Below are 23,238 nucleotides of genomic sequence, written 5' to 3'. Positions count from 1 at the left end.
GCCAGGGCCACCCACAAACCTGAGCGCCACGAAGGACCTACGGTCAGCGCTGTCCCTACCACTCCCTGACCTGAGGGGAGGGCGTAGTGTTGGGCTGCTGGCAGCCGTCACCTTTGGGATGAGACTGGTAGAGCAAGGCCCCCATGGGCACCACTCAGAGCGAGAGAGCTGGGGGGATCTGCTCCAGGCTAAATGGGGATGCACAACGACCCCCTGTGAACCCACAACCAGCAAGGATGAACGGAGGTGCTCAGTGGGGTTTGCGGGATCCCACTGACCGAATGTTCACCAGCAACATAGCTTCTCAGCACCACGTGCTGGGACTCGCGGTGACAAAAGAGGAGCCATGTCTCACCCAGGGAAAAGGACTCCTCGATCCTCGGATGGGAGAATTCGGGCCCCCAAGGTGGAGCCGGGGCCTCACACTCTCACCACTGCCGGCACTCGGTCCTTCAAGGTCACTCACGGCCCCACTTGAACGGACTCACCAGCCCCCGTCTGCGGGTGACCCGGCTTCCTGGAGAGGAAGGGCCCCCGGGCGGAGGGCAGGTGCTGACACACGTGCCCCGCGTCCCGGGTCCCGGGGGCAGTGCTGCTCAGGTGAACTGGTAAAGTGGGTTTGGGCCCATCAGTCCGCTGCAACTCGCGGTTCTGATTCTGGCTGGCCAGTGCCGTGGGCCCACTCACTCCCGGGTCAAGGGCTAAAATCAAGTTCCTAGGAGGCCAAAGCAGGGACCACATCCTGCCAGGCGCGGCCTGGACCTCCTGCTTTGGTGGCTCTTCAAATCCAGGGGGGGTGAGTCCAGTTGTTGTTTATTAAGCACCTAACACTCTGCGTCTGAAACTGCGGCGCTCACAGAACCCGGAGCCTCGCAGGAGGCGATTGACTGGCTCGGGTGGCAGCCAAGGCACGTCCTCCCGAGGGCTCCGACTGGCTGGAACGTCACCCCGAGTGCGGCCCCTTCTCTTGCTCTCTCGCGAGGGGCCGTCAGCGGGTGGGCGGCCCCTGGCCTGGTCCAGATTGGATGGCTCTGCAGCGGCGGCTGTTTTGTGCTCTATCAACAGCGCCCGGGACGCCTTCATTTCCATACAAAGAAATCACTCACACAAAGGCCTTTGTGTGTGGAGCAGACTTTACTGAAGATTTGTAGACAAAGGGGGTTTACATAGCAAAATACAAAAAACTTAAAGTTGAGTATCAGACATCCATGAGCTCAAAGACACGGTTTTCTCCCGCTGGGCTCCAGCCTTCCGCGAAGGTGCGCGCCCACCACACCCGTCCTGTCTCAGAAAGTGACACAAAAACCAAATTCTGGACAGTTTCTTATTCAGAGTGGCTTGGCCCTCCCTTTCGAGAGTTATTTTCTCAATGAAGAACACCTGCTCCCGTTTCTGACCCCAAAGTGAGGAGGAAAGTCTGCCCGACCAGGAGCCCCGAGGCCTCCTCTCTGCCCTTTGAGGGGCATCGGAGCAGAGCTTTTGTCTCTCTAATGATGAGTGAGTGTGTGTGTGTACGTCTGTGTGTGTGTCTACGTGGTGAGGTATGCGTGTGTAGGTGTGTGGTATACGCATGTCCGTGTACGTGATGAGTGTATGAATGTGAGTGTATGTGTAAGCGTGTGTATGTGTATACACTGTGTGTGTAGGTATGTGTGGTGAGTGTGTGTATGTATGAGTGTGTATACAGTGAGTAGGTATGTGTATGTATGTGGTGAGTGTATGAGTGTGTGTAGGTGTATACAGTGCGTAGGGGTGTGTGTGTGTGTCTAAGTGTGTGTGTGTGCATGCAGCGTGTGAGTGCTGTGTGAACATGTGAGCGTCTGTGGACGGGGTGGGACGGCCCTCTTCGCCCCAGTCGCTGCCCCGCTGCGCCCTGCGGGCCAGGTGTGGGCCTGCCCCCTCACAGGTGGGGACCTGCCCCCTCACAGGTGTGGGCCGGCCCCCTCACAGGTGTGGCCTGCCCCCTCACAGGTGCGGTCACCTTCTTCCTCCCCACAGTCAGCCCACTTTATTCCCATTTCACAAACGAGGTTACAAAGGTTCCCGGAGGGTAAGTCACTCGCCCAAGGTCACACGACCTGTAAGAAGCCAACTCAGCCCTGGAGCAGCCTGGCTCTGGGGCTTCCGTTCTCAAGATCAACTTATCCAGAGTTACCTTCTCGTTTCCTGTCTTGACCGACACGGCAGTAATGTCAGCAGGGGTCAAACGTGGTGACCTCTGGGATGACCGGGGAAAATCAAGCCCGCCCCCGCTCCAGCTCGAGTCCCTCCTCCAGGCAGGTGCAGCCCAGGTGTGCACTGGTGGCCCAGTCCCGGTGGGGCTCCCTGCTGTCGCCACCCCTGCTAACAAGGGACACCCGCCCCCTGCTCCACTGCCCACTGCCCCCCGAGCCCCATGGGCGGGCCAGGGAGCAGGTGCCCCAACCTCGCACCCCCAGCCCCACGCTCCTCACGCCCGGCTCCAGTCCCCAAAGGGCAGAGCCGCGTCACACACGCCTCCCAAACTCCTGCTGCATTCAGAAGGTCACCCCACTCTATGGAAGGTCACTGGTGGTCACTGGGGCACTGTCTGCTGGGTCATCGGACCCCATGGCCAGGCACCCATCCTGTTTCCACGTCCCCGCCTGCTGACTCCTGATGGTGTCAGCAGAGTCCTATCCTGCAGGCTCGGGGACACCCACTCATCACCCCCTCCCAGGCCCAAAAGGCACGGGTCACGCACCTTGCACACGGGCACCCTTCAAATGTTCATCAGGCACCTGCTGTGATCCAGACGTGGGCTCAGATTACAGAAAGTGACAGAGCAGGCACCTACAGTCTCCCCACCCAGATGCTGAGTCCAGGGGGCGAGACAGACTCGGAAACAATGACGCGCACTGCACTGCTCTGTGGTCCACGGCCACCCAGTGCTGTTTCCCAACAATCAGACCCGACAGTCTTACTCCCTTGCTTAAAATACTTCCAGGACCTCCCATCACACGGAGAAAAAGCCAAAGCCCTTCCCAAGCGCGGCAGCAGGGCCTGGGCCGGATCTGGGCCTGCGTCTCTGGGTTCCTGATGCGGCTTTCCTCGCTGTCCCCGGGACACGCGTCACACCCGCCCCCCAGGCCTCGGCCTCGGCGCCCTCTCCTCCTGTCGGCACCCGTCAGTCTGCATGCCCTTCACCCACTCACTTTGTCTTCCCTCCTCAGTAAAACGCAAGCTCCCAGGGACCCCGTCTGTCTCGGCCATCAGTACGTCCCGCGCCTGGCACGAAGCAGAAGTTAAATAAACATGTGCTAAGCGAGTGAATAAATGCATTCAGACTCCAAGCAAGTTAGCCGGCCTCTCCAGACCCCACTTTCCTCATCTTTAAAATGGGGAGACCACAGCACCCCCGGGTGAGGATGGAAGAGGTGACACAGGCCCTGTGTCCAGGGACGCGTGGCAGGTGCTCTGACGGGTTGCGAATGGAACGCTTCTGCCACGCCAGGACAGGAGCGACCGGCCCTCCTGCGGGAGAAGACGTGGCTCCACGCTGGCTCTTGAAGAATGAGTGACAGTTCTCCAGGGCCTGCTAGCCAGGGGACATGCGGTGCCAGGGCCGAAAGGCGGGGAGGGGCGCAGGGGGGTGTCAGATGAGGCTGCAGGAGAGGCGGGGCCAGGTTGTGGTCTGCACGACACCGCGGGGAGAGGCGCCTGCATCTGTGTCCTCCGTGGCTGACCGGTTTGGACTTTCCAGCTCTAAGTAGGTTACTCTCTTAGGCTACTGAGGTCAGTTCCTAAAGAGAAGGGAAGACTCACAGCCAACACGTGGCCCCGACGGCTGCACTGGCAGCCCTCACCCACAATGCAAAATGAGGGGCCTAGTTTGTGCATCCGTCCCAGGGCCCAGAGGCTGCTCACACACGCTTCTCAAGCCCTTGCTGGAAGGTTCAGTCGTGCTGGGAGGGCAGGCGTCACGAGCTCCCCTTATGCTGACGGCCCCGGAAACAGGGGCTGGGAGGTGGGAGGGCGGGAGAGCCTTACCAGACACTAACCAGAGGAGGATGTGTGAGTGCTTCTCAGGGACCCCAAGGCCCCTTCCACATCACATCATCCGTAAGTGAGAGCCAGGTCCCCGCATGTGGGAGGGTCACACAACTTGGCATGGGGCCTAGCAGCCGTCCACAGGCTGCTTATCTAGACACTGCCCCTCTTTTAAGGGGCAGCCCCTCTCAATTTCCCCCTCTTCCCCGAACCTTTCACGCCCTGCCCCCTCCCACCTCTGAACTCCAGTCGCTCTGAGGACCGCTCACCCCACTTAAGAGTTTTCCAAGCTGACTTCTCAGACTGAAAGGAGTCAGATGCTATGATGCTATGAATAATAACACATAGGTATCGAACACACTTGTGTGCTCGGCACGGTGCTAGGCACTCTGCATACACGAGGTAGGTACTGTTTTTATACCCATTTTACAGACGGGGAAACTGAGGCACAGTGGAATTAGGTAACTTGCCCCAAGGCCACACAGCTAGTCTGTAGCTGAGCACCAGGATTCCAATCCTAGCAGCCTGACTCCAGAGCCCTTGCTCCTAACCGCTCCGTAACACCTCCTCAACGTCATCTTACTCGCTTCTTATCCCCATACATCTCCCTGAGTGCTGGGCACACACAACACCTGCAGGTTGAATCTTGTTCCCCTTCGGCTCCAGGCTCCTGGAATTGTGGTTCCCCACTAGAGGTGATACCAAATGGCCACTAGATGGCAGCAAAGAGCCGGGCCCCGAGCGCCCCAAGGGCAGGGATAAGGGGATAATAATGTTTACTGTATTTAGTGCATCTTGCACCAGGCCCTTTAATGACAAGATCTTTCCTCCTCACTAATCCCATCCCCCTTTACAGGGAGGAAGGACACTCACGCTGAGACAGCTCGGGCAGCAGGGCACACGAGGACTGAGGCCCATTCCCAGGAGAAAATGACCAGGGAAATCCCTCGGCGGGTCTCCTCCAGGCCCAGGGCCGAGGGGGGCACAGAACCTGACCTTTAGGTAGGGAGTGGACTTAGGGAGGGCGTGGACGGCCTGGGCTGCTCCAAGGCGGCACCCGGCAGGCTTCTTGGCTGGGAGGGGTTCGCGGTGAGACTCACAGACCATCCAGACTGCGGGGTCTCAGAAACCACTGGTCCATCGCAGACCTCTGACCAGCTGTCTTGGCCTTCACCACCACAGAGGAGGCCGCGTGACTCCGGCCTCACCACCCACACTCAAAAGCTGGCTGCACCACTGCACTCCCACCCTCGCTGTCTCGGGCTCCCCTGACCTGGGACCCACCCCCACCCCAGGCAGCCAGTGTGGCCACGGAGCCCATGCCTGGAGATGGATGAAAACTACCTAAGGAGCTCGGACCGCGTCCACTTCCAACCTCCTGAGAGTTCAGTCACCTCCACACCCGAAACCCACCCCGCGGGACTGGGCCGGGCCTCCCTGTCGGCTGTCCTGGGGCAGCAGCAGCAGAGGTGGCCATGGCCAGGGCGGATGCATCACTCCCAGGTGGCCGAGGTGCCCACACAGGACGCACAGGCCGAGGACCCACGCCCGCCCTCAGGCCTCCCAGCGCGGCCGGCAGCGGGCGGGCAGCGGCTCGTGCAGCGCAGGGGCTGTCCCATCTTGAGCTTCAGCATCCGGACGTTGCTGGCTGAGTCCACCGGGGCCTTGGCTTCAGGACCGCACCCCGGGGCTGCTTCCGGCCTGTTTCCCAGCCAGCCCCCTGCTCCCTCAGCCCCTCCCGAGGCTCACACAGCCAGATGGGGCCTCTGAAGACGCACAGATCTTGGGTTTATTGGGCTTAGGCACTGCGGGTTCAGGCAGTGTGTTCCTGGGTAGAAGCGTCATGACCGCAACTCTCTTGGCGCTCTGGGGGGGCTGCCCCCGCGGGTCCCCTCCCCACGTCCCTGCACACACGATGTCTTGCCCCCCTCCCTGCTCCCCGGTCTCTTATTCCTTCACCAGCCGGTAGATGTGGTGCTGAGCCCCGTGCTCACTGGCCGACACCTCGAAGACGTACGCGACGCACAGCAGGGTCTCCTGCGTGTCTCTGTTGGTGACCACCTGCAGGGGTGAGGGGAGGAGGGGGTCGGGGCCCAGGAGACAGCATGCCATCTCCTCTGCCCACCGCCCACCCTCACCCCCCACCCCTGCACACACCCCCCTGCGCGCACACACCTGCAGGATGGTGAAGTTCTCCAGCACGCTGTTCATCATGTACTTCTCGGGCAGGTGCTTCAGCTTGTGGATGAAGTTGATCATGTACTCGCAGAGCGGCGAGCGGTGGATGCGGTAGGAGTAGTGGCCGTTCTCGTAGCGCGCGTACTCGGTCTGCAGGGCCCGGGGACAGTGGGGCTTAGCAGGCGGCTGCCCACAGCCAGCCTGGCCAGCTCCGTGAGGAAGCTCCACAACCCGCTCGGCCTTAAGTGGGAAGGACGGGCAGAGCCCAGGGAGCCCTCGAGACAGAGCACTCCCCGCCCGCTGTGACCCGGACGCCGGGTATCGGAGGAAGGAGCTTAAAGACGTGGAGACGGGGACGGAATGACAGCTCAATCCCAGCCGCACATGGGGGATGGGCCACAGGGACCTTGTGGCCACGGAACCGTCACGTATGTGTAGCTACACATCTGGGCACACACACACAGGCATGCACACAAATGAGTGCGTGTAAACGGACGGAATCTGACTCAGGTTGGTGGGCTACATCGGCGTCAAGAGCCAGGTTGCTAATGGTCCACTCTAGGTATGTAAGATGCTGCCATCGGGGGAACTAGGGAAGGGATTACCATTGCACATGGGTCCACAATGATCTCAAAATTAAATTTCACTGGAAATAACTAACTCGAATAGCTTCTCAGAGACCGCTGCTGCCCGGACTCCACCCGAGGGGTCGTGGGTTAAGAGCTGTAGGGGAGCTCAGCTCTGGGGTGCTGGAACGGTTCCCCGCGACCTGACGGGCAACAGGTGAGACCCACCAGGATGGGGGGGGCAGGTGCTCTGCTTGTGTTGGACGTGAGGTGGGTTGTCAGTGATGAGGCACGGCAAGGGTCAGACTGCATTCATTCAGACATATCTGGGCACAGAGGTGAGAAGCCCGGGCTGCAGGGGCGCGACGGTCTGGCGCCCAGGCGGCCGAGCGGCGGTGCGTGCTCACCTCCACCTTCTCCACCACCTGCTTGCCAAAGGAGCAGACCTTGGTGGAGCAGGTGATGGTCATGTTCTCGGGACTCTCGTACTGGCTGGACACCCCGTAGAAGGAGCTGCCCTCATCCTCGATGTTGGTGTTGAGGTCTGCCTGGAGGGAGACAAGGGGAGACCAAGGAGGGGCGGTAACTCAGAGGGGCCCTGTTGGGGGCGGCACCGAGGCCGCCTCTGGGGCCACAGCCCAGGCCCCAGGGCCAGGACGCCATCAGGGGGCTCAGAAAAAACGTGGACACAGGACCTCGGAAAGCTCCCCCGTCCATCCACACGCAGGCCTGGTGTAAAGTCAGGTCGTGTGCCCCAAACAATGGCAAGAACCTGGGCCTGCATCAGCTCCAGCCCTGATGCCCACTGGGTACCAACAGCCCAGCAGGCGGGGCCCCAAGTCAGTCTTTAGAGCATTAGGGCCCTGCCGGTGTCCCTTCAGCAATGGCTCTGGGGGCTGGCCTCTCGCCACCTCTGGGGCACCGCGAGCCCGGCCACCCTTGACCTTCTGCATCTCTGTTCTGCCTCCGGACCAATCTCCCCAGCACCGGCCTCTTTCCGCTGGGCTCCTCTGCAATTGCTCTGAGAGCTCTGTGCACAACAGAAGTCTAGCTAGCACCCTCTCACCGAGCCCCTTTGCCAAAGGGAACCCCCTCCCCAGCCTGGTGTGGGAGCCCCCAGTCCTCTGATCTGCTTCGTGCCTGAAGGCAGGGTCCAGGGCGCCTCCTGCTGCGTGTTGGGGCGATTTGAAGTTACCCCCCAGGAAAGTGGGTAATAAGACTCATGACTTCACACCCACTCCCTGTGAGGGGGGACAAGGCAGGACGGGGGCCTCAGTTTGATCTCAGGCTCCCCGACCGCGGGCCTTGCCCAAGGCCAGAGTGGATGAGTCACGGGCCCTGGGTCCTCAGGCTCCAACTCTGGTGCTTCTCCCACCCAGCGGAGAGACACGGGGTGCCTCGGCGAAGCCCCCAACCATTGAGGGGTCCCCACCCCGGAACCTGGGCTCCACAGCCAATCACCCCATTTGAGTCAGGGTGCTAAAGAGCAGCTTCAGACTCAGAAGCAGTGTGCAAACAGATCGCAAAAGGCTTACTCTTAGGGGGAAGCCTCTCCTCCCATCCACACAACTCGTCCCAAATCACTGCCCAGCGGGACCCAGAGTGCAGCCCCACAAACGCAGGTGAGCTCCTGACCGCGATAAGGATTCTGACGCCAAGGACTCTTCTGCACAAAGTTACAGGGAGCCCCAGAACCCCGGGAAGTTTCCAGCACGATTCAGAGCCGGGCCCCGGGCTGCTCTGCCCCTGGCCATCAAAGTCGTTACTTTTCTCTCCTTTGGGGAAAGAAGTTTTCCAAGAGCAAGTACACTCTCTAGACTGGCAGGGGGCAACTGTCTGAGGCACAGTAGAAATACTACAGAGCCACACACCGTGTCGAGAGGGACCTGTATTTACTATTGTGAACTGAGTACAACATAATGTTGAGCGGAAAGAAAGAACAAAGCAGGTCATAAAGCAGAATAAGGATGTGTTACTTTTATGACGAAAATAAAGGCTGTTTCCATGTTGACCTAGATGGCATACATTTCAGTGTGCCCAGCAAGGGCTTTCATGGGGCCCTTAGGAAGAAAGAAAAAAATGAATTACAGGGAATTCCCTGGCAGTCCAGTGGTTAGGACTCTGCACTTCCACTGCTGGGGGCCTGGGTTCAATCCCTGGTTGGGGAACAAAGATCCCGCAAGCTGCACGGCGTGGCCAGAAAAAAGAAAAAGAGAAAACTAAACTCCGAAATAAGCAGCAGTCTCCCCCCTCTGTGGTGGGCGTGGAGCAGGGCAGGGGGCGCCCAGGGGCCTGCGGAGGTGGGCCAGGCCTTCGGTGGGCTGGGAATTAACTGCCGCTGTGACGGGCGGTGCAGTGAAACCTGGCCCCTGGCACCAGCACCAGCTCTCTGTCTCCTGTTCTCTCTACTAAGTCACATGCCCCTCCTCGGAGACCCAGTTTGTCGGACTTCCTCAAAAAGGCCTGGGGGACAGACAGTTTGTGTGTGCTTGAGATACAGAAGCGCAGGGCAGGAATGTGGACCGTGCCTGGAAAGGAGCTGGCAGGGAGTCCGGCTCCTGGGGAGGGCAGGCACCCGGACGAGGGGGCGAGGCCAGGACGTGAACTGATGTCTCCCAGATGCGGCCACCGCCGTCCTCCTCCTGATTGATGCTATTCGCGTACCACTCACCACACGCCCCACTCCACCCCTAACGGTTTCTTTCAAATCAACTCATTCTGATTCTAAGCAGTCACATCCGTGACATCAGGGATTCTGTTTCTCCTAATAGATATGAAAACAATCACCTAACCGTTCGTGAAGAAATGTGAGTCCGTGCACTGTGCACCGGGCTCGGGCAGGGCTGGCACGGCCCCTCCAGGCTGTCCCCAGCGCACAAGGTAGCAGCTGCCCAGCACCCCGCGGGGGTGGGACGTGCCCGTCACCACCCTGTGCTGGCAGGGCCTGGCCTTGCCCCTTCCAGGTGGTACGCACCCTCGAGGCGGGCACCAAGCTCTCCCAGGGCTCAGGCACCAAGCTCTCCCAGGGCTCAGGCACCAAGCTCTCCCAGGGCTCAGGCACCAAGCTCTCCCAGGGCTCAGGCCCGGCGCGCGGCGTGCCTGCCACAGAGAGGCGCGTGGCTGTTGAACCTCTCGGCGGCTCTGGGTGAGGAACGGTCCTGTGCTCACAAGGGGACCTCCACCTCCTGCACCCCTGGCAGTCCTCGGAGCCCCGCCCCGGCCCAAAGACACTCCAGGGGCTTCTGGCATCGCCTCCCACTCGCCTGGTCCTTCCAATCAACTCTGTTGCCCATTTATGCTGCCTGGCCCAGCATGGCCAGGACAGGGGGGGGCCCAAAGAGGCTGCAGTGTTGTCTCTGCTCTCAAGGAGTGTGTGACTTGTTGGGGAGCAGGTAGGACAGGTGAGCTGGTGCTTGAGAGAGAGAGAGAGAGAGAAGGAGATGGGGTAGAGCTGAAAGTCTCAGACGTCTCATCTCTCTCGGACGTTGGCGGTCCAGCGTCTGCCCCAGAACCTCCCCTATGACCCCACTGCTTGGTCCCGGGGGACCCCGGGCAGCGAAAAGCGCACACTCCACAGCCCCTCACCATTCTCAGTGCCGTCCTAATTGCGACCCACCACCTCCTGCAGCCCCACTGCGTACCCCCCAGTCTGAGCACCTCCGCGCACACGCTCAGCGTCTCTGCTTTCTCAGCCTGAGAGCAAAGCTGCCCCCCACGTCACCCTGAGAGCGCCCCCGCGGCCCCCTGCCCTCCACCCTATTCATAGCTGCGGTGCAGTGGCAGCTCACAGGCTGGGCCTGGAACAGGTGCAGCGGATCGGGTGGCTGACAGATGAGCCGGGACAGCCGGGCCTGGGGGCCAGGGGGCTCAGATTCATTGTCATGGGCTGGTATGTGCCTGGGAGAAATGTCAGGGCCCTTCGACGGAGGAAGGTCTGGGGTACTGTCCTCCCTGCCCAGCCTCGGCCCAGCTCTGCCCGGCATTTCCAGTCTGCAGACTGGAGTTCACGGCCATCTGTGTGTAAGAGTCCCCTCTCCCACTGCCTAAGGACAGAGGTGGCCTCTGCTGGTCTCACATGTCCTGGGGGAGTTGGGAGCTTCTCAGCCTCTTCATCTCACACCCACGGAGCACAGCCTGACACCCAGCCCCTCCTGCCCCCAACGCCACCGCCAGCTGGAACCGATGAGTCCCGGCGGACCGCGCGCCGACCACTTACTAGCTGTCCCCACCAAAGAGAACAGTACCATCGGCAGCAGGGGCACAGGAGGCTGCGCTGGGGCATCAAAGCCCTCCTGCCGCTCCAAGCGGGCTCTGGCCCACTCCGCAGCCTGCGTGCCCGGGGCCTGGGGCCGGACGAGAAAACCGCCAGGCTTTGGGGCGGGGCGAGGGGGGTGTGTGCGGCGACACTGTCCTCTCCTGGCAGCGTCCCTTCCTAATCGTGTGGTCAGTCTCACACCAGCTACAGGCCAGGGCGCAGGAGAGGAGGGTTCCAGACGGCTAGGGCACCGGGGTTGCCTGGGAGGACCCCAAGTCCCATGCTTAGCAAGCAGGAGACCTTCCTCTCCCACATCCCAGGTCTGTCCTTCCCTGGCGCCTCTACCTTCCCCACCCAGGAGGAGAGGGACCGGATGACGGCCAAGGTGCCCTGGCCACCCACGTGCCCACCCTCCCACCCCCAGCTGACCCCACTCATCAGGGTCCTCAGACACAAGCCACTCGCAGGCCCTCCGGGACAAAGTGCTGACTTTTCAGGTGGAGAAACAGGGCCCAGAGGAGCCGAGACTCCCTCGGGACACAGCTCTCCAGCTGGGCCCTCTGCTGCCTGCCTTGCTCTCCTGACACGCTGGGAGGGCTCACTGGTAGCCCACCCCCTCCCACACAGAGCAGGCGAGACCTGCTCTGATTCTCCCACTCGGAACGCAAGCTCCTATCGGGTCCGCACGGCACGGGCTGTGTGCGCAGCCCGTGGACGGAGCACAGAGGCCCGACGTGGAACCTGCCCAATCACGCTGCCCAGCACCACCGTCTCCACCTCCTCTCCTCCCCTCACCCCCACCTCCAGCCTCCCCAGAGTCAGAAGGAAGGAGAGGACCAGGGCCACGAGCCAGGTAGGAGAAGGATCCTCTGGTCCTCCTCCCCACCTGCCAGCTCTGATCTCTTGGCAGGACACCCCGGCCCATCTCCTGGAAGGGAAGCCTGGGCTCTAGAAGACCCAAGAACCCCAAGTGCCCAGCTCGACAATGAATGCACAGCTGAGACTGCTCTCTCCCTGCCCCCACTAGCTGCCCTTCCTCAGGGGCCGGGGGCCCTTTTTTAAGCTATCCAGAGCCTTCTCCACCAGGAGCAGGGGGAGCACGGGGCCGCGCGGGGGACCCCAGCCACCCGGCAAGGCCGGATGGTCTGGGGTGATAGTTCCGAGCACACTCCCAGAGCTAGGCTGGCTGGTTCTGCCACTACGAAATGGGCTGCCCGGCACATGCTTTCACCTCTCTGTGCCTCACCTTCCCCCGTACGGAACGAGGCTGTCAGCTGTACCTCCCTTCAGAGGTGTGGCAAGGATGGAACATGCTAGTACAAGTCAGGTTATGAACAGTGCCTGGGGTGACCTTCCGCCGACTGCCTTGACCTACCTCGGCGTGTGCATCACAAGAAGGACTACAGGAGCAAGGCTTGCCCAGGCTGGGGGTCTCAGAGCCAGACCCTTGCTTACTCCATGCCTCAGTCTCCCCATCTGTGAAATGGGGGCCTAGGATGGCTCTCATTTGGACGGTGGCTAGAAGAATACAGAATACTGTCACCAACTGAAAGAAGGCTGAAGCTGGTGAAAAGGGCCCCCAGTATGCTATCTGCCACGACCAGTGTGGTGTTCCCATACTCCTCCTGCCAGCCAGGCCTCCCTGGTCAGGGGTCACCTTAAATTGAACCCTCGGGGTAGCTGAGCCAAGGGCGTTCTTCCGAGTCAAGGCTGAGCCTGGACAGGCTTGGGGGGTGGGGGAAGGAGCAGGCGACGGAGGGCGTAGGCTCTCCTAAGGAAAGGCCAGGAACCTCCCTGGACACACAGCAGGAGGTGGGAGTTGCCACCGCTGGCCGGATGGTACCAGTGCTAGTCGGCTGCTGACAACCAAGCCACTTGGTTCCAACTCCCATGTTCAGGGCTGGAAGGGAGAAGAGGGAGAAGAAAAAAGGGAAATGAGATGGTTTAAGCCCTTCCTGAGAAAAGGGAGCCTGGCATCCTGCCTCGTACATCGGACTCTAAAGCCAGCCTCTCCGCTGAGGCCCTAAGGAGGCTGAGGTCTCTTTCTCGGCCTGTAGTGCAGCTGTCAGTCTGGATGGCTAATGCATCTAACCAAGCATGGCTCTGGCCATGCCCCGTTCAACAACCTTCAAGGACTCCTCATTACCTAAACAAAGGGACGGTAAACATGTAGGAAATGCACACTACCCTCCCCTGCTGCACCCATGGCAGACATTACCAGTCAATCCAGGAAGGGCTCCCTCCAGATCTTCCTCAACCCAGCATTCCAAACAAATGCTACCAATCCATTAGCAGTGGCCCTCGTGGGCCTCTGGGTAAAATGCGAGACTGACCGCACAAGTTCACATTTCCCCGGCCAGAGAGCCGACAGGATGAGGGCAAAGGCCTTTTTTATTGCACTGCACCACACACACGAAGAAAACGGAGAAAAGGCCAAACGGACAGGAGAATTCAACAAATTCCAGGGGACTGACAGCTGATCTGAACTAGGATGGCTTCTGCGGGGAAAAGGACGCAAGAAGAGTTACAGCCTGAAAGTGCCCTCAGAGGGGTGACGGGTGAGAAGTCAGCACCATCCTCGGGACGAGAGGGGCCAGGACAGTGATGGCCAGGGAGACACAGGATATGACACAAGGAACCGGCTGAAAGGCTGTACACTGGGTGGTCAGGCCTCCGGGCCCCCCCTCTCCACACACCAGGGGAAGAAATTAAACAGGAGGGCGTCAGGTCTCAGGGACACCAGGCATGTCGGAAGAGGGGGTGGGAGCCAGGGCATGAGGTGAACGCTGCCTAAGAAACGGTCGGCTCCCCTAGCCCTCTCCCTGCCCCACTGCTAGAACGTTCATATGTCCCTGCCAAGGGGGCGGGGGACAGTAGGGGTCTTCTTTGGAGAAACTGAACCACTTCAGGAAAGGAAAAGGTCCAGTAAATATGCTGACATTTACTAGTGTCCTCAATAAAGCAGCTGGTTCCCCAACCCCGATCACTTGAAAGAGAAGTCCAGCAGGTAACAAGGCCCACACCTTGTCCACAGAGTTCCCAGTCACTGGATGGACAAATGGCCCGAACAACAAAAGGAAGGATACACTAGACTTCATCAAAATGGAAAAGGTTGTGCTTCAAAGGACAATGTCAAGAATGTAAAAAGAGGGGACTTCCCTGGTGACTCAGTGGTTAAGAACCTGCCTGCCAATGCAGGGGACACGGGTTTGAGCCCTGGTCCGGGAAGATCCCACATGCCGCGGAGCAATTAAGCCCATGCGCCACAGCTACTGAGCATGCGCTCTAGAGCCCGCGAGCCACAACTACTGAAGCCCACGTGCTTAGAGCCTATGCTCGCAACAAGAGAAGCCACCGCAATGAGAAGCCCACGCACCGCAAAGAGTAGCCCCCACTCGCCTCAACTAGAGAAAGCCCGCACAGCAACGAAGACCCAACGCAGCCAAAAATAAATAAATAGTGCATATGATCCAGCAATTCCATGCCTAAGTATCTACCCAAGAGAAATGAAAAGTTACGTCCACACAAAGACTTGTATATTAAGTTCATAGCAGCATTATTCACAATGGCCCAAAGGTGGAAACAACCCAAATGCCCATCACTGACAGATGAATGGATAAACAAAATGTGGTCTATCCAGACAATGGGATATTACTCAACCATAAAAAGGAATGAAGTCCTGACATGTGCTATAATATAGCTAAACCTTAAAAACTTAACGTTAAGTGAAAGAAGCCAGTCACAAAAGACTATATATTGTAAGATTCCATTTATGGGAAATATCTAAAAATGCTATAAAGACAGAAAGCAGCTTAGTGGTTGCCTAAGGCTGGGGGGTGGAGGTGATAACTAATGGGTTTGGGGGTGATGAAAATGTTCTAAAATTAACTGGTTGCAACTCTGTGAATATACTAAAAATGCTGAATTGTACACTTTAAGTAGGTGAATTATATGGTAAGTGAATTATATGGCAATAAAGCTGTCAAAAAAATAAGGACCCAAAAATCTGGCCACGAATTATAGACATTTGAGAAAATCCTCCAACTTGAAAGATAAAGACTCAAACAGACAGAAAAAGGGACTAAAAGGAAACAAAGGGAGAAGAAGAAAACTTAAAGAATAATTCTCACTTCAAGTCCCCAGAAAGATGAGAGGAAAATTGTAGCCATGAAACAAGATTAGGATGCAATCAAAGAAGAAGAAGGAGCTTTTAAAAATTAAAAACGTCATGGTCAAAACTAAATATTCGATACAAGGGGCGGGGTCGGGGTGGGCAGAGCATGCCACCATATTCCATTAATCTATTTCACCACTAAATGTACAATGCACCAAGATTTTACAAACAATTAAGAAAAAAAAGCCATCAATTAAACTATGACACATCAACAATTGAAAGAGTCATTCATTTTCTGTAGTAATAGAACCCTGATTTTATTCAGAATGGCAATTTACTCAACTAAAAGAGTACATTTCCCTGGCTCCTTTGCAGCTACCTGCAAACAGACAACTAATTAAGAGTTGTGTGGGACTTCCAGGAAGGCTCCTTAAAGGGAACTAAGTTGGCTTTCCCCCTTCCTGATGCCTGAGAAATGGATGTGATGGCTGGAACCCCAGCAGCCTTGACCTTGAGGACAGAAGCCACACACTGAGGATGGCAGATAGAGACGAGTAGGGTCTCTGGTAATTTCACGGAGCTGCTGGACCAGACCTGGACACTCCATCTCCAGACTTACTTTACACGAAAGAAGAACTATTCATTCATGCCAATGTTACTTTGGGTTTTATGTAATATTCACTCAGATTCACTCTTAATTAGAAGATAAAGTTAAGAAAGTCTCTAAGAAAATGAATTGGAAAATAAATAAATGGTAAAAATCAGAGAGGATAGGTCCGGGATATCCAACATCAGACTAACAGGGGTTCCTGGAAAAGAACACAGAGAAAACAAAGAAAAAGAAATAATATAAGTAAATTTACCGAATTGAGAGACTCTCCTCTCACTGCCTACCAAGTACCTGGCTCAAAAATAGGAAGAAAAACAACACAGATCCCAAAGCTCATCAACGTGAAATTTAAGAACGTAAGGAACAGAGAGGAAATGCAAAACTCCTAGAGGCTAAAAAAACCGAGTTACATAACAAAGAATAGAGAATTAGAATACTACCAGACTACTCTTATAAGACATTGGAGCAACCAAAACATGATTCTTGAAAATCACTTCTAGGGAAAATCATTTACGATGGAGATTCTGTACCCAAACTATGAATCAGGTACTGAAAATAAATGACATTTCAAACAGGTAGACTTAGAACATTTATCTACCATGCACCTTTATTTAGGAAGGTACTAGAGAATGTATTCCAGCAAAATGAGGGGGGAACACCAAAAAAGAGAGAAATATGAGATCTAGGAAACTGTAGATTCAAAATAGAGGAGCAGTAAACAGAGGTCTCAGGACAGCTGTTGAGCAGGCCTGGAGGAAAACCGGTTCAAACCGGAGCAGAACAGAGGCATCCCAAAGGAGAAGGGGACAAAGGATAAATTATCTGATAGGCTTGAGCACTGGGTGAAAAACAATTATTTAAATTTTATATGGTGGTTATGATAGAACAATTTGTAAAATTTTAATAATAGGTTTTTTAGAAATGTGCAAGCGAAAGAGCCATTTATTTTTAGGAAAACCCAAAAAGTTGCACAAGAAATGAAATGTAATCATTACACACTCTGGTGGTCAATCTACGTTGTCACAAAATCTAAACACTTTATTGTTTTGACTAAATTATATAACTTACTGGGACGATGAGGGGAAAAGTGGTATAATATAGCCAATGTTTTCCTACCATAAATACATAATACATAGATATCAAAGTGTAGCAATATAAGCAGATATTTAGAACTAAGGAGATAAAACCCAGAATAAACAGTGACATTTTACAGTGATTGCCTCTCGGGATTGGGCTTGGGGTTGGGAGGAGGCGGACGAGAACCTGACGGTTTTCATTCATAAGCCTCTTGGTATTAATAACTATGAACATGCACTGATTTAAAAATAAGATAAAGTAAAAGAAACTATTACCTATTTTTCATCCCAGCATAGAATCAAATCCAGACCTTTGTAGGATCAGGACCTTTCAGGATCTGACTCACCTCTCCCGTTTTACTTTCCGCGGTTCCCTCTCTTACACGTTTACCCATGACTAGCCCCCGTGGAGGCTGTTCCCCTTTTCCGCCTAACTCTGCCCATCCCTGAAGGCCCAGGGCCAACCTCCATCGGCTCACAGAGCAAGCTGTCCTGCAGGGGCAAACACTGAGCCTCTTTGGGATCCAGGCCCTGGGTCTCTGTTCCTGCCTTTTCTGTAGACAGCCAGCCCCACAGATTTGGTTGCGGACGAGGGCTAGGCTAAGAGCTCCTAGCCAGGGACCAGTAAGCCACCTGGAACTGCATGTACGCTTTCGTGTGAATATGCCCACTTCTAGGAAAAGCACAGCTTTCAGGTTATCAAAGTGGTCTGAGACCAAATAAAGGCCCAGCTTCCGGGCTCCGAGACGATTCGAAGGCTCTGATCACCAGCCAGAAGGATTTCCTGCACTTCCTCCCACTGGCTTCTCCTGCCCTGTCCCTCTTCCCGGCAACCCTTTTCTGTGGGTGCTGGGCCCCCGGAACAGGTCCTATGCCTCCTGGTCTTGGAGGAGTTTTCGAAAGAAGGAGGCTCTACCCACACAGCACCCATGCAGGGGTGAGCTGGGGAGGGCGACGGAGGCCGAGCTACGGGCTGAGCTCTTGCAGAAGCTCGGTGTTTCTTTGGGGATGACCCAACCTAAGCCTACCGTCCACTTCTCCAAGCCCCATCCAGCCCAACAGCTGCCCCGCTGCGGGCCCGGAAACCTTGGCATTGAAAGCCTTGGGTGACTACCCCTGAGGCCTCCTGTAGGTCCTCTCTGGTACTACAGACCCCTTGAGGCCGCACTTCTGCCCGGGCGTGACCATCACCCGCCATCAGGAGGGGGCCTTGCTCTGCGGCACCAATGGCCCCACCTGGTCTGAGCTCCCGGCACCAGAGGGCCACTCTGTGCTGGCCCTTCGCTCTTGTCCTGCGCGTCCCAGGTCCCACCGCCGCCAAGGCCCACCCCTCCTCCTTCCTGCGGTCATCGACGTGCTGGGGTGGGAAGGAGGAGGTCATCCAAGGCTTACCCAGAACTTCACGAGGAAAAAGGCGTTGGAGGGTCCCCGTTCAAAGAGCTCCTTGAGACCACCCTTCCTCTCGGGGAACTTGTCGTAAATCTGGCGGATGTCCACAGCTTCGAGGTAGGGGTCGCTGTAGCTGGGGCTCGACTGGCCGATGTGCACGAACAGGTGCTTATTGTACTGTGGACAGAGAAGAGCTGGTCTGAGGGGCCATGGGGGCGGCAGGGCAGACAGACCAGACAGACCGGGGCTCGGAGCCCGGCCAGGGGCCCAGAGCAGGGATGTCACGGTGGGGGCCTCAGTTTCCCCTCTGGTAAAACGGAGCCAGTAGAAGGGCTGAGTGTAAAGCAGAGTCAACAGGTGTCCAGCACCTGGGGCAGGGTGACCCCCAGCAGATGCTCGGCACTTTCTGGTCGTTATTTGTACTGAGTCTTCACTCTGTCGCTAACATCCTTAGGCGACTCATTTTCTATCTCTGGACCCCCGTGATCTCCTCTGTGATGGAAAACCAGCGGCCCATACGAGGGGTGCTCCCCCCAGAGGCGGCGGCTGCGGTCCCTCGCTGCAACTAAAGAAGAGCCGCTTCTTTCGTGGTCCACGCTGGGTTCCTCACCTAAACCATAAGCTTGAAAATGTCAAAGTGAAATGGTCAGTGAAGTCCCCCCGACTCTGGCATCCTGCCCACCTGGACTTTGCAGGTGACACCGGTCACCCAGGACGGAGACACTGAAGGGGGCGGGATAGGGGTGGGCTGCTGCTCCTGATGGCGTTCCCGAGGACACGGGACAGACTCAGAGCCACAGGGAAAGGGCAGAGCAGCCTGCGGGCAGGGCTGGGACCAGTGCCTTCAGACGGAGAGGTGACCGGACCGGGAAGAAGGTGGACATGGTGGGAGCAGGGAAGGGACAGAGCCTCGGGGCACCGGGACGGGGCACAGGAACCGTGGGAGGGCTTAGGGGAGGGAGCAGAAACAGAGCCAGGGACAGAGGGAAGGTCCAGTGAGAAGGAAGCAGGGAGGGAGAGGACGGAAGGATAAGGGGGGATGGAAAGGAACAAGGACCCTAAGTTCGGCCCCAAGGTGGCGCAGGGCAGAGAGCAGGGCGAGAAGGCCAGAGCAGGAGGAAGAGGCGCTGGGGGACGCACGGGAGCAGCCGCCCCAGGCGCGAGGACCGGGCGGGAGAGTGGCCAGACGGAGGCCAAGACCTACCGTATCGGGGTCTTGCTGCCGCTCCAGGAAGGCGGAGAACTCCAACATCCAGAGCTTGGGGCTGGCCACGCTGCGGCCCTGCCACGGGGGTGCTGGGGGCGCGGAGGGCGACGGGGAGGCTCCTGCGGCAGACTCGAACCCTGCACACAGTGGACGGCACATGGGAGCCGGTCCACAGCGCCTCCCTGCCGCACCCTCCGCCAGGCCCCCAGACCCTCCGGCTGGGGGACCTGCTGTCTGCCTTAACGGGGTCTCCCAGCCGGGGGGGCAGAGCACCGGCCAGCGGTCCAGGGGCAGCCCTGGCAGGGAGCTCAGCCTGGAACAGCTCGGTCCCCTCGGGCCCCTGCACGGAACTGCATTCAGGGGAGACTGCATGCTGGCTGGGGTTGGGGGATGGGATGCCTGCGGGACCCAGGGCTTCCAGGGCAGCCTCCGCTTGGTTCTTGCCCTGGAGGAACTTCTGGTCCAGCCAGGGAGACGACCAACTATTACAATGACATGAGCGTCTGCTGTCCGGCCCCTGGGACAGCGCCCGGCCCAGAACAGGCACTGGCTGCTGGCTGGCGAGTAAGTGAAGCAATGAACGTGAGGAAAACGGACAAGGAAGGCGCTCAGCTCAGCGGGGGAGGGGGGCTCCTAGTGCTCCGTGAAGAGCGTCAGAAAGGCCACCCGAAGGTGGCGCTGAAAGAGGGTACGGGGTAAGAGTGGGAGGCAGCAGGTGCAGACAGGGGAAGGGGCTCCAGGCAGGGGGCACGGGGCTGCGAGATGCACCGTGAGCTCGGGGGCTCCGTCTGCCAGACGTGACGGGGAGGGCGGGTTTGTGCCGGGGCTGGAGAGATGGGCCCTGGCTGCTAGGTAAGCGGTACGGGTTTCAGCCTGAGCTCAGGAGGGCGATCGGAGGATTTTAGGCGGGGCCGAGGAGCGATCGGCTGTGCATTTCTGAAGACCCTGTTCCACGTGGGGGAAGGACTGGGCTGGGGCGAGGTGGACCAGAAGCCCAGGCCTTGTGGGTTTTTCCCAAATGGGAAAATGAAGAGGGCAGTGGAGTGAAGAGAAGGGGACACAGGAGGGACATGGAGGGAGCAAGACCCCGGGGCTTGGTGGCGGACGGGACGAGAGGGCAGTGAGGCAGGTACGTCAGAAGCCCGGGGAGGAAACAGACAAGGGACGGCGGGGGGCAGGCAGAGGACCATGCTGGACACACCAGCTGGTATTTGACGGGTGAGCCGAATCACTCGTTCATTTGTTCAGGCGTGGCGTGCACACCGGATGTGGCCCAACACACAGAAGACAGACAGACACCAGCCCCAGAGGCTGCCCAGGGCACACAGAGTGACAATTAAGCTTAGATCGTGTCCTGAAGGCACCAGGGAGCCACTAACGGATTCTAAGCTGGAAGCAGCACGGTGAGATTGATGCTTTAAAAAGATGATGGATGGACTTCCCTGGTGGTCCAGTGGTTAAGAATCCACCTTCCAAGGCAGGGGACGTGGGTTCGATCCCTGGTCGGGGAACTAAGATCCCACACGCTGCGGGGCAACTAAGCCCGCGCACCACAACTAAGACCCGACGCAGTCAAATAAATAAATATTAACAACAACAAAAAAAGATGGCAGGTGGGTTACAGGGGGTAAGAGCGGGGATGAGACTGCAGACGGGGTGGGGGAGCCGTGAGTGACAGCACAGACTAGACGGGGTGGGCGGCCCCTGAGCAGCCATCAGGAACCTAGGAGGGTGGCAGGGCCCGCTCTCAGAGCAGGAAAAGCCAGGCCACCGTGCAGGTCGGAGCCATTCCCAAGCCAGGAAAGGAGGGTGAAGGCGAGGATCCTATCTCGCCCTGCAGAGCGGAAGGTGGAGGGACCTTCCTGAGAAAGAGGCAGGGACAGAGCGGGTCACGTGAGCGGGGAAGGCGGGAGCTCCGTGCTGCCCAGCTGGACCTCCATCTGCCTCATGCCAGGAGCCTTCCCACTGCTAACCAGGGGCTCCCGGCTGCAAAGCCATGCTCTGCTGGACCCCCATCTTGAAGGAGAGGATTACAGTGTCACAGAGGGAAGCCATCCCAGGAGCCAAGCAGGACGGGGCACACATGCAGGTGGAGTGGCCACCCAGGGCGCAGGCACTGCCCCTTGAGCTGTGTGCACCCTGCAAGCCTTGAGCCTCGCTCGGGAGGGGGTTGGGGAGGACGGGCAGCCCTGGGGGCACAGGGGGCTTGGCTCCTGGAAGAGGATCGAGGTGGAGCTGGGAGATGGGGTGCACGGTGTGAGCACGTGCCAGGGCAGCATCTAAGGGGACTGCTAGAGGCGTCTAGCAGTCAGGGCCTGGGACCCGGAGCAGGAGCCACAGGGGTGTGATGCACGAGGGAGGCAGAGCCCGCTGACCCACCTGGCAGAGGCAGTGACGGCTGGACAGCGTAGGTTTGCTGAGAGAAAGGTTTCACACTGTGGGAGACGAGAGAGGATGCATGGGCCTGGGGGCAGGTGGCAGCCCTAGAGCCTCGGTCAGGCTCCAACGCTGTCTTCAGTGAGGCAGGCCCGGGTGGTCAGTGGCTCTGGCCTCCCGCTCCCTCGGGATTCTGGCCGACCCACAGAAGCAGCAGGTCTGTTGGGAAAACCCACCCCTCCTCCCTCCCTCCCAGGCCAGCCAGAGGGCTGGTTCCTAGCCTCCTCCCCTCGGGGTCCCGAGCTCGGGTTCTGCTATGCCCCGGATAGACTGGGGCTTCAGCGAACGCCACCCCAGGGTGCCCGAGAGCAGGAGAGCCTCATCCATAAGTGCAGGGCCATCCGGAAAGGCTGACCCCAGCCTGCGGCTCTCCCACCCTGTGGCCTGGGTCAGCGGCACGAGTTCACGGGCTCAAGCGCAGCCCAGGGAGCAACAGGGCCGCACGGTGGCCATACTCACTCGAGGGACGTTCCGGCGTGGCCCGGCAAAGCTCCTTGCCAAAACTGAGGAGACAAAGGCACGGAGTCAGCAGAGCCCAGTGTGTGCGGCCGGCGGCGTTGAGACAGAGACGGGGCAGGGGCTCAGCCGGAGGGCGCGGCTGGGGCCGGGGCCTGGGAAGGGTGCCTGCCTAGAGCCCGGCAGCACGGCGTCCCCGCGAGCGCTGCAAGGACCTCCAGCCTCTGGAACGCCCGCCGGGCTTGCAAACATGGCACTCGTCCCCTTCCTCGGGGACAGATGCCTGGCGACAGTGGCACGCAGGACCCTCAAGAGATCTGGAGTCAAGCACCCTATTGAGACTTGAGTGCCCCTGAGTCACGTGTGCACGCGTTCGTCCCGTCGTCCTGTCCATTCAACGCCCTGCTGGCCTAGCGGCCTCTGGACACACTCGGAAAAATGCTGGACGAGAGGCTCCCCGGACACAGGGCCTGCGGCGGTGCGTTAGTCCCAACAGCCTACAAGACCCTGGGAGGACTCAGCCCTGCGGAGGAGGGGCCTCTCTGGACTATTCTTAGAGCGGGACCCACCTGGCCACGGCCAAGAGACCCATTCTCAGTTTAAAATTCGAGAGGACTTTGTTCCTGGACATCAGCCCTTTACCTGGAAGGAGCCCCTGAGGGCGGAGGGGGGACGAGGCTGAGCTGGGGGCGGGGTAGAGGGGCTCCTCAGAACATGCCGGTGCTGCCCCAAAGCTGGGCCTCAGCCTCCTCTTCTGTAAACGGGGCCAACTCTGCAGAGCCCCTGGGTGGCCGGCTGACGGGGGGGGGGGGGGGGGGCGGCTGCACCCTTGTCACTGCCAAGGCCCCCAGGAGGGCGGTCCCGGCAATGGCATGGCCCTTCGGTCCTTGGTCTCTCCTTCCCCGGCTCTCCTGGCCCAAGAGGACGCAAGTGAGGACTTTGG

The 23,238-nt window shown here is 58.4% G+C and overlaps 1 protein-coding gene across 1 annotated transcript in view; it reads right to left on the bottom strand.

Moving 5' to 3' along the window:
- Positions 1–1,115: 1,115 nt before the first annotated feature.
- Positions 1,116–23,238, bottom strand: part of TEAD4 (TEA domain transcription factor 4) — a gene marked incomplete at its 5' end in the record, with an annotated part of 71,936 nt that continues 49,813 nt past the window's right edge. The window contains 7 exons of the mRNA XM_059934930.1: positions 1,116–6,069; positions 6,184–6,336; positions 7,160–7,300; positions 18,200–18,373; positions 19,401–19,540; positions 21,783–21,838; positions 22,299–22,342. Coding sequence (XP_059790913.1) covers positions 5,956–6,069; positions 6,184–6,336; positions 7,160–7,300; positions 18,200–18,373; positions 19,401–19,540; positions 21,783–21,838; positions 22,299–22,342 — 822 coding nt within the window. The remainder of the gene's footprint in view (positions 6,070–6,183; positions 6,337–7,159; positions 7,301–18,199; positions 18,374–19,400; positions 19,541–21,782; positions 21,839–22,298; positions 22,343–23,238) is intronic.

This window comes from Balaenoptera ricei, chromosome 10 (assembly GCF_028023285.1).
Source record: "Balaenoptera ricei isolate mBalRic1 chromosome 10, mBalRic1.hap2, whole genome shotgun sequence".
NCBI lineage: Eukaryota > Metazoa > Chordata > Mammalia > Artiodactyla > Balaenopteridae > Balaenoptera > Balaenoptera ricei.
The sequence above is the reverse complement of the archived record's forward strand: the minus strand, read 5'-3'. Positions and strand labels throughout refer to the sequence as shown.